This window comes from Notechis scutatus, chromosome 6, assembly GCF_049901735.1.
Source record: "Notechis scutatus isolate UNSWTSFEM ecotype Mainland chromosome 6, rNotScu1.2, whole genome shotgun sequence".
Lineage (NCBI taxonomy): Eukaryota > Metazoa > Chordata > Lepidosauria > Squamata > Elapidae > Notechis > Notechis scutatus.
The window spans coordinates 50993496-51008355 of record NC_142014.1 but is presented as its reverse complement, the minus strand read 5'-3'; the positions used below and the strand labels follow the sequence as shown (position 1 = coordinate 51008355).

General features: G+C 38.7%; 1 protein-coding gene across 1 annotated transcript in view; it reads left to right on the top strand.

The window, feature by feature from the left end:
* Positions 1-10851: 10851 nt before the first annotated feature.
* Positions 10852-14860, top strand: part of SREBF2 (sterol regulatory element binding transcription factor 2) — a 38807-nt gene continuing 34798 nt past the window's right edge. The window contains exon 1 of the mRNA XM_026694785.2: positions 10852-11123. Coding sequence (XP_026550570.2) covers positions 11039-11123 — 85 coding nt within the window. The 5' untranslated portion in view covers positions 10852-11038. The remainder of the gene's footprint in view (positions 11124-14860) is intronic.

Genomic DNA, 14860 nt, shown 5'->3' with positions numbered 1-14860 from the left:
TCTGTATGATCATTTCATAATGCAGTATTACTATCACTACATGAATGAAAATTACTGAAAGGCTTACAGAATTCCAGTGTCAGTTTTTAGTTGCTAGCTTTTGCAAGACTACTTTTGAATTTCATTTGTAGTACTGTGTGTATAGATCTAGTTGTAAACCATGTATATTTACCTTTATTGTCTGGTAATCAACTTTATCTTGATTATTATAAGATACCCATTTGGCCTTAGGTCTAATACTATAAAAAAGCAAAGGCTAACCATATGGCTTTTGTTCTTTTTGTTTGTTTTTACCATTATACCACAAAAAATGACCAATAGTAAGTTTAACATATGGGTAGTGAAAGTATGGAAGCATATTTTTGCTACTCTTGCCTGATTGTTTCACAGGAAGAAGTCACCTTTTTTCTCAACATTTTCAAGCGTTCTATTGTAAACCATCTGCCGGCTGCTCGGACTTGCTGGGCCTCACACAGAACAGGGCGGCGCCGGATGTTGAAGAAGCAGAGCGAGCCGGAGATCATTAGCCACCTCTTTCGCAGCACAAGAAGAACAGGGCAGGTGCCGGACCATTGGAGAAGCGGGAGCAAAGCCGGAGATTAGTAGCTGCCTCTTTCGGCGCAGAAAGCTTCCCCTCTTCAGCCGGGCTGGTCTCCTCCTTCTCTGCCTGTTTGTTCTGTGGCCGAGGAGGAGGAGACCAGCTGAGAAGCACGCTGCCAGGCGGGGCCACGCGGCGCAGGGCAACACGCCACCGCCCAGCCCTGGCGAGGGAAAGCAGTGGGCGCCTCCCGGGCGGTGGCCTTGGCCCCGCTACCAGGGAGTGGCTGCCCAGCTCCGTGTTGTGTGTGCAATTTTTGGCGCGCGGCGCGGGGTCTCTTGGCCGCCCCAATTTTTTTCAGAGGGGAATTTTTTTTCAGAGGCGGGCCGTATTAAAATGACCAACGGGCCGGATGTGTCCGCAGGCCGTAGTTTGCCCACCCCTGATCTAGAGAGTGCTATAAAACACTATGGGATTGTATATAAGTCTAAGTGCTATTGCTATTGTTATTCTATGAAGGCATACACTTGAAGCAGAGTTCAGGTTTCATCTTAATTGTTAATTTTACACTAGAAATCAGCTGGTTTAGGGTCAAATATGATTATTGTTCTTTTCCCAATCTACAGTTCTTCATTGGTGACTTAAACTATGGATTTGCACATAGCCACACACAATCAAGCTGTGTGCATTTGGCACGAACCTTTACAGCATTTGGTAGAATGGGTAGTTTTTGTTAAGGACTGAAGTTGAGTGGAACTAGGAGATCTCTCTGTACATTAAGATAACTGGAATATTACACACCCCACACTTCTGGTAACATTGCCTAAAAGGTAATTTGCTCTTGGCAGGGGATTCTTTTGTGTAGGAGGAGGCTTTCAGGGGATATTGCATTTTGACATGGCTGGAAATTTATTTTCTAAACAGATAACCAGCTATGCTTGGTTTGGGGAAGTATATGTATTTAAATTGGAAATTGACTTTGCTTTTCTTGAATAAAATTAAAGTTTAAAAAAAACCCCACTTGGACTTCTCATTCTTGTGAGCTGTCAGTGTGTCACAGGGAGAGGTGAGAAGGATTTATCATTTTTAGGTTGGGTAGTTCTTATATTCAGAAAAAGCTGCTTTAATATTGTTAACTTAGCTGATAAGGTAACAACATTTTTAATCAATTGTATCTAACTTTATAAAAGTTTTTTCTAATTGGCTTTGCAGCTGAAAACTGTTTCAGTCGGTAGCCATACTAATCATTTTTAATTTAAAAGCCAAAAGTATGCTTTCATTCACTGAACTATTATGTTTGCAAATTGTGGTTGAACCTAAGGCATTGGCAAACTAATATTAAGAGGGCCATGTCTCTAGTTAGTTAGGTACCAAATCATGCAGGTCTTTAAGTATGGATATGTACAGTCTGTGTCTTGAATCAAATTTAGAACAGCAAGTGCAGCTCTTTCAGAATGAGCATAATGTAATTCCACTTGGCTATATCAGTTCAAGTCCATGTAGATATACAAAAAGCTAGATGGTGCTTGTGGACCACCTTCAACAGTAGCTCAGCATATTTCACATCATAGTAGTCCAAACATAATTTTACCATTCAGGGATATAGACATCTTTTGCAATCTCAATGGTTACAACTATGAATTATGTTTTTATTTTTAAAAAAAATGACTTTATGAGGTTTGAGTTAAAATAATTACTTGCTAGTTTTTCTTTACTGTTCATCTTCAACGATACTTGGACATGTTGATTCAACAATATGAATTACTTCATTATTTCGAGAGCTGTTGTTGGTAAAATGTCAGTATATAACATATAAAAATATTCTTTCATTTTTTTCCTTTGCCTAAATAATAGAATTATGAGGAATTTCTGCCCAAATTTTGGAAGGGCAAAATCTTTAAATTAATTTTTATGTTGTCATTTGGTATTTCACAAAGATATGAAATTGGATCCAATTATTTAGGCCATGTAGTCCAATCCCATATTCAGTACAGGGGTCCAAATTAAAGTACCATCAATAAGTGGCTGTGATTAAATACATCCAGTGAAAAGCCAATGGTCAATAGATGGTTAGTATCAGACCAGAACCAGGGATATCCAGGTTAAAGTTCATCTTAATGCATTATACATTTTTACTCCCATGGATTTATCCAACCCCTTTTTAAAATCATCCAGGTTAATGGCCATCACCACATTCTGTGGAAATGACTTCCACAGATCAATAATGTGCTATATCCATGATTCCCAAACTACATCATTAATCACAGAGTATTCCAAACATTATACAATTTTCTCATAGGAACTTGTTTAAGGCCCTGAATCGTATTGGTTGCCCTGTACTGTCTTTTTCTAGCTGTGTTATATTCTTTTTCTCAAGTGTAATGGCCAAAATTGAATGTAAGATGGTACATGCATGCAGATATATTATAGTTTCATATAATAAAATTACAATTTAGACAATTTTGTTTTCAATTCTTTTCCAAATGATTCCTTGCATATACCATTTTCATGGTTCAGTTGACTGAATCAACATTTTCATTTTGCTACCTGTAATGACCCCAATATACACTGCTCAAAAAAATAAAGGGAACACAAAAATAAGACATCCTAGATCTGAATGAATGAAATATTCTTATTAAATACTTTGTTCGTTACATAGTTGAATGTGCTGACAACAAAATCACACAAAAATTATCAATGGAAATCAAATTTAGCAACCCATGGAGGTCTGGATTTGGAGTTACACTCAAAATTAAAGTGGAAAAAAAACACTACAGGCTGATCCAACTTTGATGTAATGTCCTTAAAACAAGTCAAAATGAGGCTGAGTAGTGAGTGTGGCCTCCACGTGCCTGTATGACCTCCCTACAATGCCTGGGCATGCTCCTGATGAGGTGGCAGATGGTCTCCTGAGGGATGTCTTCCCACACCTGGGCTAAAGCATCCCCCAACTCCTGGACAGTCTGGTGCAACGTGGCGTTGGTGGATGGAGCGAGACATGATGTCCCAGATCTGCTCAATTGGATTCAGGTCTGGGGAACGGGCGGGCCAGTCCATAGCATCAATGCCTTCGCCTTGCAGGAACTGCTCACACACTCCAGCCACATGAGGTCTAGCATTGTCTTGCATTAGGAGGAACCCAGAGCCAACCGCACCAGCATATTGTCTCACAAGGGGTCTGAGGATCTCATCTCGGTACCTAATGGCAGTCAGGCTACCTCTGGCGAGCACATGGAGGGCTGTGCGGCCCCCTAAAGAAATGCCATCCCACACCATTACTGACCCACTGCCAAACTGGTCATGCTGGAGGATGTTGCAGGCAGCAGAACGTTCTCCACGGCGTCTCCAGACCCTGTCACGTCTGTCACATGTGCTCAGTGTGAACCTGCTTTCATCTGTGAAGAGCACAGGGCAACAATGGCGAATTTGCCAATCTTGGTGTTCTCTGGCAAATGCCAAACATCCTGCACGGTGTTGGGCTGTAAGCACAACCCCCACCTGTGGACGTTGGGCCCTCATACTACCCTCATGGAGTCTGTTTAAAGAGGGTCCATGGTGAAGAAAAGGTTGAGAACAACTGAGATAGAACATCAGAGAAGAATATTAAAATTACTCCAGGTAAATTATCAAAAAGGTTTTTTTTTTTAACTTGAAGAGTAACTTACTTTAGTAAATGTATGGAGACAGCAATTCCAGAGAATATACTTATGTTTCAGAAAAGCATAGATTTGTTTCAATAATATATATGTTGGAACTCAAAAAACTGGCTATTAAGATATCTAAGCTTATTCTATATTCATAATATTACATTCTAATATAATTTTTAAATTTTAATTTTTTCTCACACCATTAAAAAACTCGTTACCCAAACCTCAGGCCATGTCCTGCTAATTTTATTGTTTTTGATTTCCTAACAACATCCATTCCTTCACCCAAACCAAACAACTGGCCACAAAATACAATTTAAAATCAGGCAATCCCAGTCTTCCTCTTTTCTTTGCACCTTGGAGAAGCTTATATTAATCCTTGATTTTTGTCCAACATAGAAATCTGAATATATCTGTTTGACATTGTTTTTTAAAGGATGTATCATCTTTCAAAACTGGAATAAAAACAACATTCTAGGTAACATTCATTTTTATCATAGAAATTATTCTTATCCATGATCATTGTAACTTTCCCATCTTAATCAATCCTTAATTTCACACCATATTTTCAAAATTATTCTGAAATAATTTACAATTACAATACAGTATAATAGTTTACACACTTTGTTAAGTTACTCTCCCTTCTTCTCTTCCGTACTCTTCTCAGTGTAGATTAATGTCTTCCAATCTTCTGGCCAGTACATTGTTCCAGATTTGTGGGAATGGCTTGCTTAAACTCTTTACTGATTCTTCTGTTGCTTGTTATATTTCAGGCCAGGAGGTAAGGTATTCTAGTAGTTTCTGTAGACCTTCAGCTTGATATGTCAATGAAGACTCAATCATCCAGGCCAAAGGTGTCTAAAGGTTGAACCACGGCAACTTTACAAAACTTTGTTAACCTGAGATGTTTCATTGTTCATCCAAGCAACTTCATCAGTCAGAGCAAAATTAGTTAGGCAGAGAATCGTTGGAATGTACCAACTGGTTTGGGATTTCTCCCCAAAACGTGTTGGAATGTATCAGTGAAGATTCAATCATCCAACGGAGGCTCAATCACCTTTAGACAACTTTGATGTGGATGATTGAGTCTTCACTGACATATTGCAATGCATTTGGGGGAGAAAACCCTGAAATTGGTGTAGCAAGAGTTGGTACATTCCAATGACTCTGACTCTCTGCCTAACTAATTTTGCTCTGACTGATGAAGTTGCCATGATTCAACCTTTACACATACTTCAGCTTGATAATGACCACAGTGCTTTCACCAAAAATATAATAAGAGCAGAAATCCTAAAAAAAGCAAAAGATTAATGAGAATAATTAATGAGAAAAATTAAAAGAATGGGATGCTTTAGTTGGTTTAAAATTAATAAAAAGAAGACAAAAATGTTAACAAAAATATGAAGATATAAAATCAAACAGAATTGATGAACAAAATGAGAAAAAAGCAAAATATTTGGGTGGCAATTTGACAAATATGAATTGTATGATGTTTCAAAATTAAGACATGAAATGTAGTTAAGAAAGATATGCTAAGATGGGGAAAAATTACAGTTTTGTTGAGGAGAAGTTCTATGATTAATGTTTTACCAATATGTTATTTTTGTTTCAAACATTGCCTGTGTTTGACAATTGATGTACCATTTTAAAAATGGCAAAAAGATATATCTAAGTTTGTGTGACAGGATAATAAAAACACGAGTTAAGTACAAAGTATTGCAAGATAATAAAAGAAAAAGGAGATTTGAAATTATATTTTGCAGCTTGTTTATAGTGTGGATGAAAGATTAGGTGATGCTGACAAACAGAGGTTATTGGAGTTAGAAAGACATAATGTGAGGTTTTGTTGGCAGAAACTTCCCAGATCGTTCTCGGCTGGGAGACACACCACAGATGCTGAGAAAAAAATGGATGCAGAAGCCAGCTGCCAGAAAGTGGCATTCTTTTAATGTAGGAAGGCAAGAAGCAAAAAGTGACACCGATCAAGTGTTCCTGGCTTGCAAGCAATTTTTGGATTGTGAGTCTATGATTTTTATACCTATTTTCCCTTTGAACCTTCTGCTAGTTTGATGAGTTTTTGTGTACTTTTAGTTAAAGTGATTGCCCTGTGTTTTGTCTTCCTGCCTTAAAGGGTTAATCCTTTCTCTGGAGCTTTGTCTTTCCTATCCTGGGGGTTAATTCTGTCAGGAAAAGGGGAGTTCCAGGTGGGTTATTTTTAGTTGGTTTTGAGCTGGTTTGCTTCATAGTCCAGTTTTTGTTATTCCTAGTACTAGCCTTTGGCAGTAGCCCAGATTTTCAGATTACTTATTTCTAGTAACGCGTTAATGGCTTTTGGCAGCACACCCAGACTTCTAATCAGCTGGGCTGGGACTTTCCTTTTAGGCTTTCTTAAAGTGGAAGGAATGGCTTGAATCTCTTGGCATTGTTTTCTGAGGTTTCTGGTGCTTTGAGGCTTGGTGGACATGTAAAAAAGCTGAACAAATTGGATTCAAATTCATAATTAATTCATTAGATTTTAAAGATTAATATAAAGCTGAAGCTATAGATGTTTCTTTCGGGACTATGACTAAAAGTAAAAAAAAATCCATGGATTTTTATTTTTATATGTATAATTGCAGAAAGATCTGATATTACTCACAATGGAAGAGTGGATGGTAAAGATGATGGAGCTTCCTGAAATGTCAAATTTAATTGGAGAAAAGATACTGATTAATTTTAATGCTGATTGGAAACCCTTCTTGGACTTTTTGTGTAAAACAAAAAAAATGAAATTATAATAAATGGAATTTGATTAGAAAAAATAGAAGATGATAGAAAAATTAAAGCTACCTTGCAATCTTAAAGTATATGGTCAATTTAAATTTATATGTATAACTATTGTAAAATAAAATCAAGTCATTTATTCCCTCTTTGTTTTATATCTGCACTTTGAGTTTTATTTTCTCCTGTTAGTTTTTGTTTAAAAAATTTATAAAATTATAATTAAAAAAGATTCATTTTTTGCTTTACTCCATGAAGAAAACTGTCCATTTACTCTTATTATTTTCTTTTTCATTTGTTTTTTGGTAGTAATTCATAAAAAGACAGGTTGTCTTAACCCATGGTATGAGCCTTTGATGATATACCTCAAGAAATGCTATTAAATCCCTTTTTAATCTTTTTTTCCCCCAGAGGTAAATATGCCCAGCTCCTAGAATTTCCCTTCATAGGACTTAATTTTTAGTTCCCTACTCATTTTCATAAATTTCTTCTACACTTGTTCTAGTTTCTCGAAATCTTTCCACTGAAGTACTGAAAAATGGGATTTGAACAAAAATAAATAAATTGAACGATTATTTATCTGAATTTTTAAATAAACAACTTAACAGTGGCAAACAAATCCAACACACTGCTGTCCACTTATCTATCCTGATGGGACACAGTTTCAGGCAATAAAACTCATAAAGCAATATATGAGGACCCAGATTGTTGGGGGCAATATGCTGACTGTAAACAGTTTAGAGAGGGCTGTAAAAGCACTGTGAAGCAATATATAAGTCTAAATCAGAGGTGGTATTCAGCAGGTTTTGACCAGTTCTAGAGAACCGGTAGTGGAAAGTTTGAGTAGTTCGGAGAACCGGCAAATACCACCTCTGACTGGCGCCGCCCCCAACTATTCTCTGCCTCCCAAGTCCCAGCTGATCGGCTGGGTCTCCTTTTGTTGCCCTGCACAGGAGAACGGAGCTGCAAAGCAGACTAGTGGGGTGAGGAGGGAATGTGATTTTGTAGTAACCTTTCCCCCACCCCACCTGCCATGCCCACCAAGCCAAGCCAGACCCACCAAGTCACGCCCACAGAACCGGTAGTAAAACAATTTGAATCCCGCCACTGGTCTAAGTACTATTGCTATTGCTATTTGGAGCTTTCAGAAACTTTCTGTCAATGAAAAGATTTATTTCCTTAATCTATGATAATTGCTTTAGTTACTCATACACATTGTGGTTCAATAGCATAAAGTTCTGGAATCGAGTGGAGCACCAAGTGGAGTAAATGTTTAACTGTAAAGATATGTCCACATCAAAAATGCCCAATGGTATTTTTAATGGGAGAAGATGGAGCATTAACTCACTTTTGTCCTATGATTTTTATTTTTATATTAAAGAGCACATACAAGTGAAACTCGAAAAATTAGAATATCGTGCAAAATTTCATTTATTTCAGTAATGCAACTTAAAAGGTGAAACTAATATATGAGATAGACTCATTACATGCAAAGCAAGATAGTTCAAGCCGTGATTTGTCATAATTGTGATGATTATGGCTTACAGCTCATGAAAACCCCAAATCCACAATCTCAGAAAATTAAAATTTTACATGCAATCAATAAAATAAGGATTGTACATAGAACAATATCGGACCTCTGAAAAGTATACACATGCATATGTACTCAGTACTTGGTTTGGGCCCCTTTTGCAGCAATTACTGCCTCAACGCAGCGTGGCATAGAAGCTATCAGCCTGTGGCAATGCTGAGGTGTTATGGAAGACCAGGATGCTTCAATAGCGGCCTTCAGCTCTTCTGCATTGTTCAGTCTCATGTCTCTCATCTTTCTCTTGGCAATGCCCCATAGATTCTCTATGGGGTTCAGGTCAGGCGAGTTTGCTGGCCAATCAAGCGCAGTAATCCCATGGTCATTGAACCAGGTTTTGGTGCTTTTGGCAGTGTGGGCATGTGCCAAGTCCTGCTGGAAAATGAAGTCAGCATCCCCACAAAGCTCGTCTGCGGAAGGAAGCATGAAGTGCTCCAAAATCTCCTGGTAGACGGCTGTGTTGACCCTGGACTTAATGAAGCACAGTGGACCAACACCAGCAGATGACATGGCTCCCCAAATCAATACAGACTGTGGAAACTTCACACTGGACTTGAAGCATCTTGCAGTATGTGCCTCTCCATTCTTCCTCCAGACTCTGGGTCCTTGGTTTCCAAATGAGATGCAAAAGTTGCTCTCATCAGAAAAGAGGACTTTGGAACAACAGACCTGTTTTTCTTTAGCCCAGGTAAGACGCTTCTGACGTTTGTTGTTCAGGAGCAGCTTGACAAGAGGACATTTGAAGCCCATGTCCAGGATCTGTCTGTGTGTGGTGGCTCTTGATGCACTGACTCCAGCCTCAGTCCACTCCTTGTGAAAGTCCCCAACACTTTTGAATGGCCCTTTCCTGACAATCCTCTCCAGGCTGCGGTCATCCCTGCTGCTTGTGCACCTTTTTCTTCCACACTTTTCCCTTCCACATAACTTTCTATTAACGTGCTTTGATACAGCACTTTGGGAACACCCGACTTCTTTTGCAATTACCTTTTGAGGTTTTCCCTCCTTATGGAGGGTGTCAATGATGGTTTTCTGCACAACTCTCAGGTCAGCAGTCTTTCCCATGATTGTGATTCCTACTGAACCAGACTGAGAGACCATTTAAAGGCCCAGGAACCCTTTGCAGGTGTTATGGCTTAATTAGCTGATTAGAGCCTAGAATATTGAACCTTTTCACAATATACTAATTTTCTGAGATTGTGGATTTGGGGTTTTCATGAGCTGTAACCCATAATCATCTCAGTTATGACAAATCATGGCTTGAACTATCTTGCTTTGCATGTAATGAGTCTATCTCATATATTAGTTTCACCTTTTAAGTTGCATTACTGAAATAAATGAACTTTTGCACAATATTCTAATTTTTCTAGTTTCACCTGTAGTCAGGTCTCAGGTGGTACTTTAATGACTAGCAGATGTTATTATGGCAAAGGATCTCTTGGTTCCATGATCCAGTATTCTAAGATTACCTGGAGAGAAGTAAAAACTTTATAGTTCAATTCCATGTAGCTTTTTTGAAGAATACACACACCCATAACCACTTCCCAGTCTTACCTTCTACCCTGGTATTGCTAAGTCCCATTCTTAACTTCCAACCCCAGGCAGGCTTGATCAGTCAAATAGATTGTTTATACAATTCGGGGGGGACCCTAAACGAACAAGAGATACTATCTGAAGGTTTCTAGGAAAGTGACTGTCTTTTGCAAAAACAATCTTAGGATCACCAAAGATTAATACACTTCTATTGCATAAACTTTGGTGTTTAAAATGGACTGTGATCCAACAAAGCCTTCCAAGAATTTGATTTTAAGGATAACCTAGATGCTACAGGGCTGTATGTCCTTTCCAAAACAGATACATAGATTTCACTATTAAATGGACAAAACTCTTTCTTCCCATAAATAGCTCCCATCTTTCTTAACATCAAACTTCGTGGCACTCTTAACAAAGTTTGGATTGTCCAAAGAAAGGTACTTCCAGTTTTTCAGTTTTGCTATTTTTTCCTCGAAGAGAGTCCACAATGTTCTCTTTTTCTTGCGTTCGTTTCTACGGTACCCAAAACAAGCCGTAGCTGTGGAAATGAAATCAATAGCGCCCTCCCGTTTTCAATTTCAGACGTAATATTTCATAAACTTCCCGCCTTCTCATACATATGCAAACCGGGAGGGCGGTCCAGCCAGGAAAAAGACGCCTCGCAGCTGCTGATCGCTGACGCGCCATCACACCACGAGCCGCTCTGTCCGCTGATTGGACAGTGGAGACCTGGTCTCATGGACAAGCAGCCGCGCGCGGCGGCGGTGGCTCCTCGCAGGTGGATGGGTGGAGTTCACAGAAGTTAGAGCAAGATGGCGCCGATTGGGGATCTAAGCCCGGAGAACCCGAGTTGAAGCAACAATCCCCGCCTAGGAAAGGGTTAATGCGGGGGGGTATCGCCGCTCCCTCTGACGAGGTGACTCTCCCTCTTACGAGGTGACTCGCTTTAACTGAGTCGGGCGCGCCTCGCTGGCAATGGAAAACGGCGAGCTGAACAGCATGGAGACGATGGAGACCCTGACGGAGCTCGGCGACGAGCTCACACTGGGCGATATCGATGGTGAGTGCTCACGAGGCGGGCGCTCGGCTGTGCCCACTATCGCCCCCCTCAGATACAGCAACCGCGGAGGAAAGGGAAAGCGCTGCTCGGTGCGGCCCCGGCCCCGAGGGGCGAAGTGCCGCTAAGCGTGCCTGTCGGCCACCGATGCACTACTACTATATCCCTGTTTAAATGGCTGGGGATTCCCAGAGCAACCTCACACATGAATTGGCAGGTGTCTCCCAGTGCGTGTAGCATGCAACGCCGTAGTTCGTTTTCTGTTACCCATCAACTCATCCAAATTCAGATACCTACCATTTAGGATAGGAAATTTGGGACTTATTATTTAGATTAAATTTAAGGTATGATTGCAATACAACGCTGTGCCCCTTTGCTTCAGAATAAATATATTGTTTGAAAACTGGTGTGTATTTGTATATATAGGGCAACACTGTGCATGCTTATTTGGAAGAAAGTTCCCTCAAATTCAGTTGCCTTTATTATTTAACATTTATGACTAGGACTCTCTTAGATATCATGCCAGCTCTAAGCATCTCAAAATGGGCTTAGAAGACAGAAATAATATCTAGAATTGTAGGTGGTGTCAGAAGCCCTAGTGCATTTCCTTGTGTATTAGTGGAGTAGTTTGTTTCAGTTGTATTTCTTGGCATGTGATATTGACACTTATAAATATTGAGTGCATTCATCCACCAAGAACAGTAAAAGGTGAACCTGTATGATTTTTGGGTGCTTGGGACTAGAGGGTTTTATGAAAATTTATTATTTTTGTAAGAACATCTATATGGCTGCTCAATGCACACAGTCTCAGTGACTCCTGGCAACTTACAAAGATTAAAAACCCAACATAAAAACAATAAAAAGCAATAACCCCCCACCCCTCTAGCGACAACAATCAATCAATCAATCAAATAAGCCGCTTGATCTATCTGCATCAAAATGGTACAGAGATAATTTTTTTTTGGGGGGGGGGGGGAGTTTGTCATTTTGGCAGTCAAAATTAAAAAGTGTACAAGATGTTTTTTTTAACATGACTGAGTAGAAGACATTTTAAGCTGTCAGATACACTTTTTCTTTCTTGTTTTAACATTGCTTCTATTTTTTTATTTATTGATAAATTTGGGGCTCTTTGGGAATGACCTGAATGAACAATCATTTTAATCTGATATTTATTTTAAATGTAATATAATAAATGTAGTTAATCTATGTTCAGTAAAACCATAGTTTAGCAGACCTGGACCACATACAATGAGTCAAATCTGCCTATTTGCATTATGACATCATGCAAATGATGAATGGAGTCCTTAGTGTTCTTTAAGCTTAGTTGTTTTCATTACCTAAATAGGTAATATTTTCAGTACTAGAAGGGATTTTCTCTCTGTTTATATTGTGGGAGTGGGTAATAAAATGTCTCCAAGAAAATGACCAAGCTCAGAGAGCACCAAGGACCCAACAGTTCAACACTGAGCTACAAATATTCTTGGTAACAAATGACATATTTTGTGTCATTGGAATGTATGATGTATTATACAAGTACTCATGATGGTTTATTTTCTGTTTAATGGACATTGGTGAACAGTGACATCCTCTCTCCTAATTAATCTGTTAAAATAGTTAGCTATCTGTATAATTTGATGGCAAATTTCAGACAAGCTCAGAAAGATAGACCAAACCTTTTAGAGGCTGCGTATAGTCATGAGGTCTCAAGTTGAAACAAAAAGTACAGTATGTACCAAAATTTCCTGGATATAAAAAACTAATACTTCAGGCAGACAAAGAAACCCCTTAACTTTACTAATATTAATATTAATGTAGTTATCCTGTCTTGTATTCATATGTTGCTTCTGTGTTCCTATTCTTTATAGCTTATTTTTTTCCAGTGACATTTGAATTAATCTAAATTTAAAATCCTAAGGTACAATTTGGGCAATTAATGCCACTTTTTTTTTGCCCAACCTTTAAAAAGGTGGTAGAGTTTATTTTCTCTGGCCAGTTTTAACATGAATCAAAATATTATTTCTTAACATTAACATTTGAATTTTCTTTTTCTAAAAAAATAATTTCTGCTTGCAGTGATTTGATTCACCTTTATACATTTCTGATTCCCCTTATGTTTATTCCCATATTTTCATGTGAATGGAGAATATACTTTGCTAAAGAAAAATAACTTTGCACTTAAAATGTAGCTTTCGAAGTTAAAGTACTTAATCAAATAACTGAAAAGGAGTAGAAAATAAAAATTCTTGTTAAAAACAAGTACCATGTTTTAGGTGTGTTTTATAAATTGCTGAGATTGAGAAAATTTTTATTTGGTGTCAGCAAGTCTATACATGAGGTCCTCGGGTTATGTCCACTTGTTCAGCAACTGTTCAAAATGACAATGATGCAATACAAACTTGAAGTTGTGGCCACTATAGTGCTCCAGAGGTCATGTAATTGTGGTTCAGGCTCTCAGTAACTGGCTTGCGGTTATGATGGTTGCAGTATTCCATGGTCATGTGATTGCCATTTGTGACCTTCCTTGATGGCTTCCCACATCAATGGGAATCCAGCAGGAATTTACAAGTCACTCCTGCTCTCACTAGTTTTTCTCCCAGAAGCCCCCAGGCAGTATAGGAATCTCATGCTCCACAGCACTTGCCAAAGGAACACTGCCATCCGGCTGCACTCTAGCACCCATTTACATAATTTGCCAGCATTTCTAGGAGACTATTCAGTGTTTTTTGCCTTTGGTTGGGTTCCTGTTGTGGTGCTCTGCCCTTGACACAGACAATATGATTGGTGTGGATAGTCTATAGCAGTGTTTTCAAATTCGACAACTTCAGGATGTGTGGACTTCAGCTTGTAGAATTCCCCAACACACTGGCTGGGGAATTCTGCTAGGGAATTCTGGAATGACTGGAGAATTGTCAGAGTTGAAGACCACACATCTTAAAGTTTACAAGTTTGAAACACACTGCTCTAAAGTATAGTGCTTCCTGAGTAATCCTGTTTCAGCATTACTTATGAATGTAATGGTTCCATAGGCTTTTTGGTGATGGGCTCTTATAATTTGGATATCAGCAGAACTTGTGCTCTTTATATATTCAGTTTTAGGGAGAGTACAACTTGCTTCAACTCTCATTGTTTAGATGATTAATTAGGATTTGTTACCTGAGAGTTATTTTTTATTTATTTATTTTATTTTATTTATTTTGTCAAGCGATTATAAGATAACAGGTATAAAGTATAACATAGTTATGAATACATGAAATGGATACATATAAGAAAAATAAAAAGAAACAGGACAGGGACGGTAGGCACGTTGGTGCGCTTATGCACGCCCCCTACAGACCTCTTAGGGAAGGGGTGAGGTCAACAGTAGACAGTCTAAGGTTAAAGTTTTTGGGGTTTGGGAAAGAAACCACAGAGTCAGGTAGAGTATTCCAGACATTGACCACTCTGTTGCTGAAGTCGTATTTCCTGCAATCAAGTTTGGTGCGGTTTACCTTGAGTTTGTATCTATTGTGTGCTCTTGTATTGTTATGGTTGAAACTGAAGTATTCATTGACAGGTAGGACATTGCAATGTATAATTTTATATACTATACTTAGATCGGACCAAAGGCAGCATAGTTCTAGGTTTTCTAGGTCTAGAATTTCAAGTCTGGTGGCATATGGTATTCTGCAACATTTAGAGGAGTGGAGAACTCTTCTTGTGAAATATTTCTGGATTTTCTCAACTGTATTAATATCAGATAC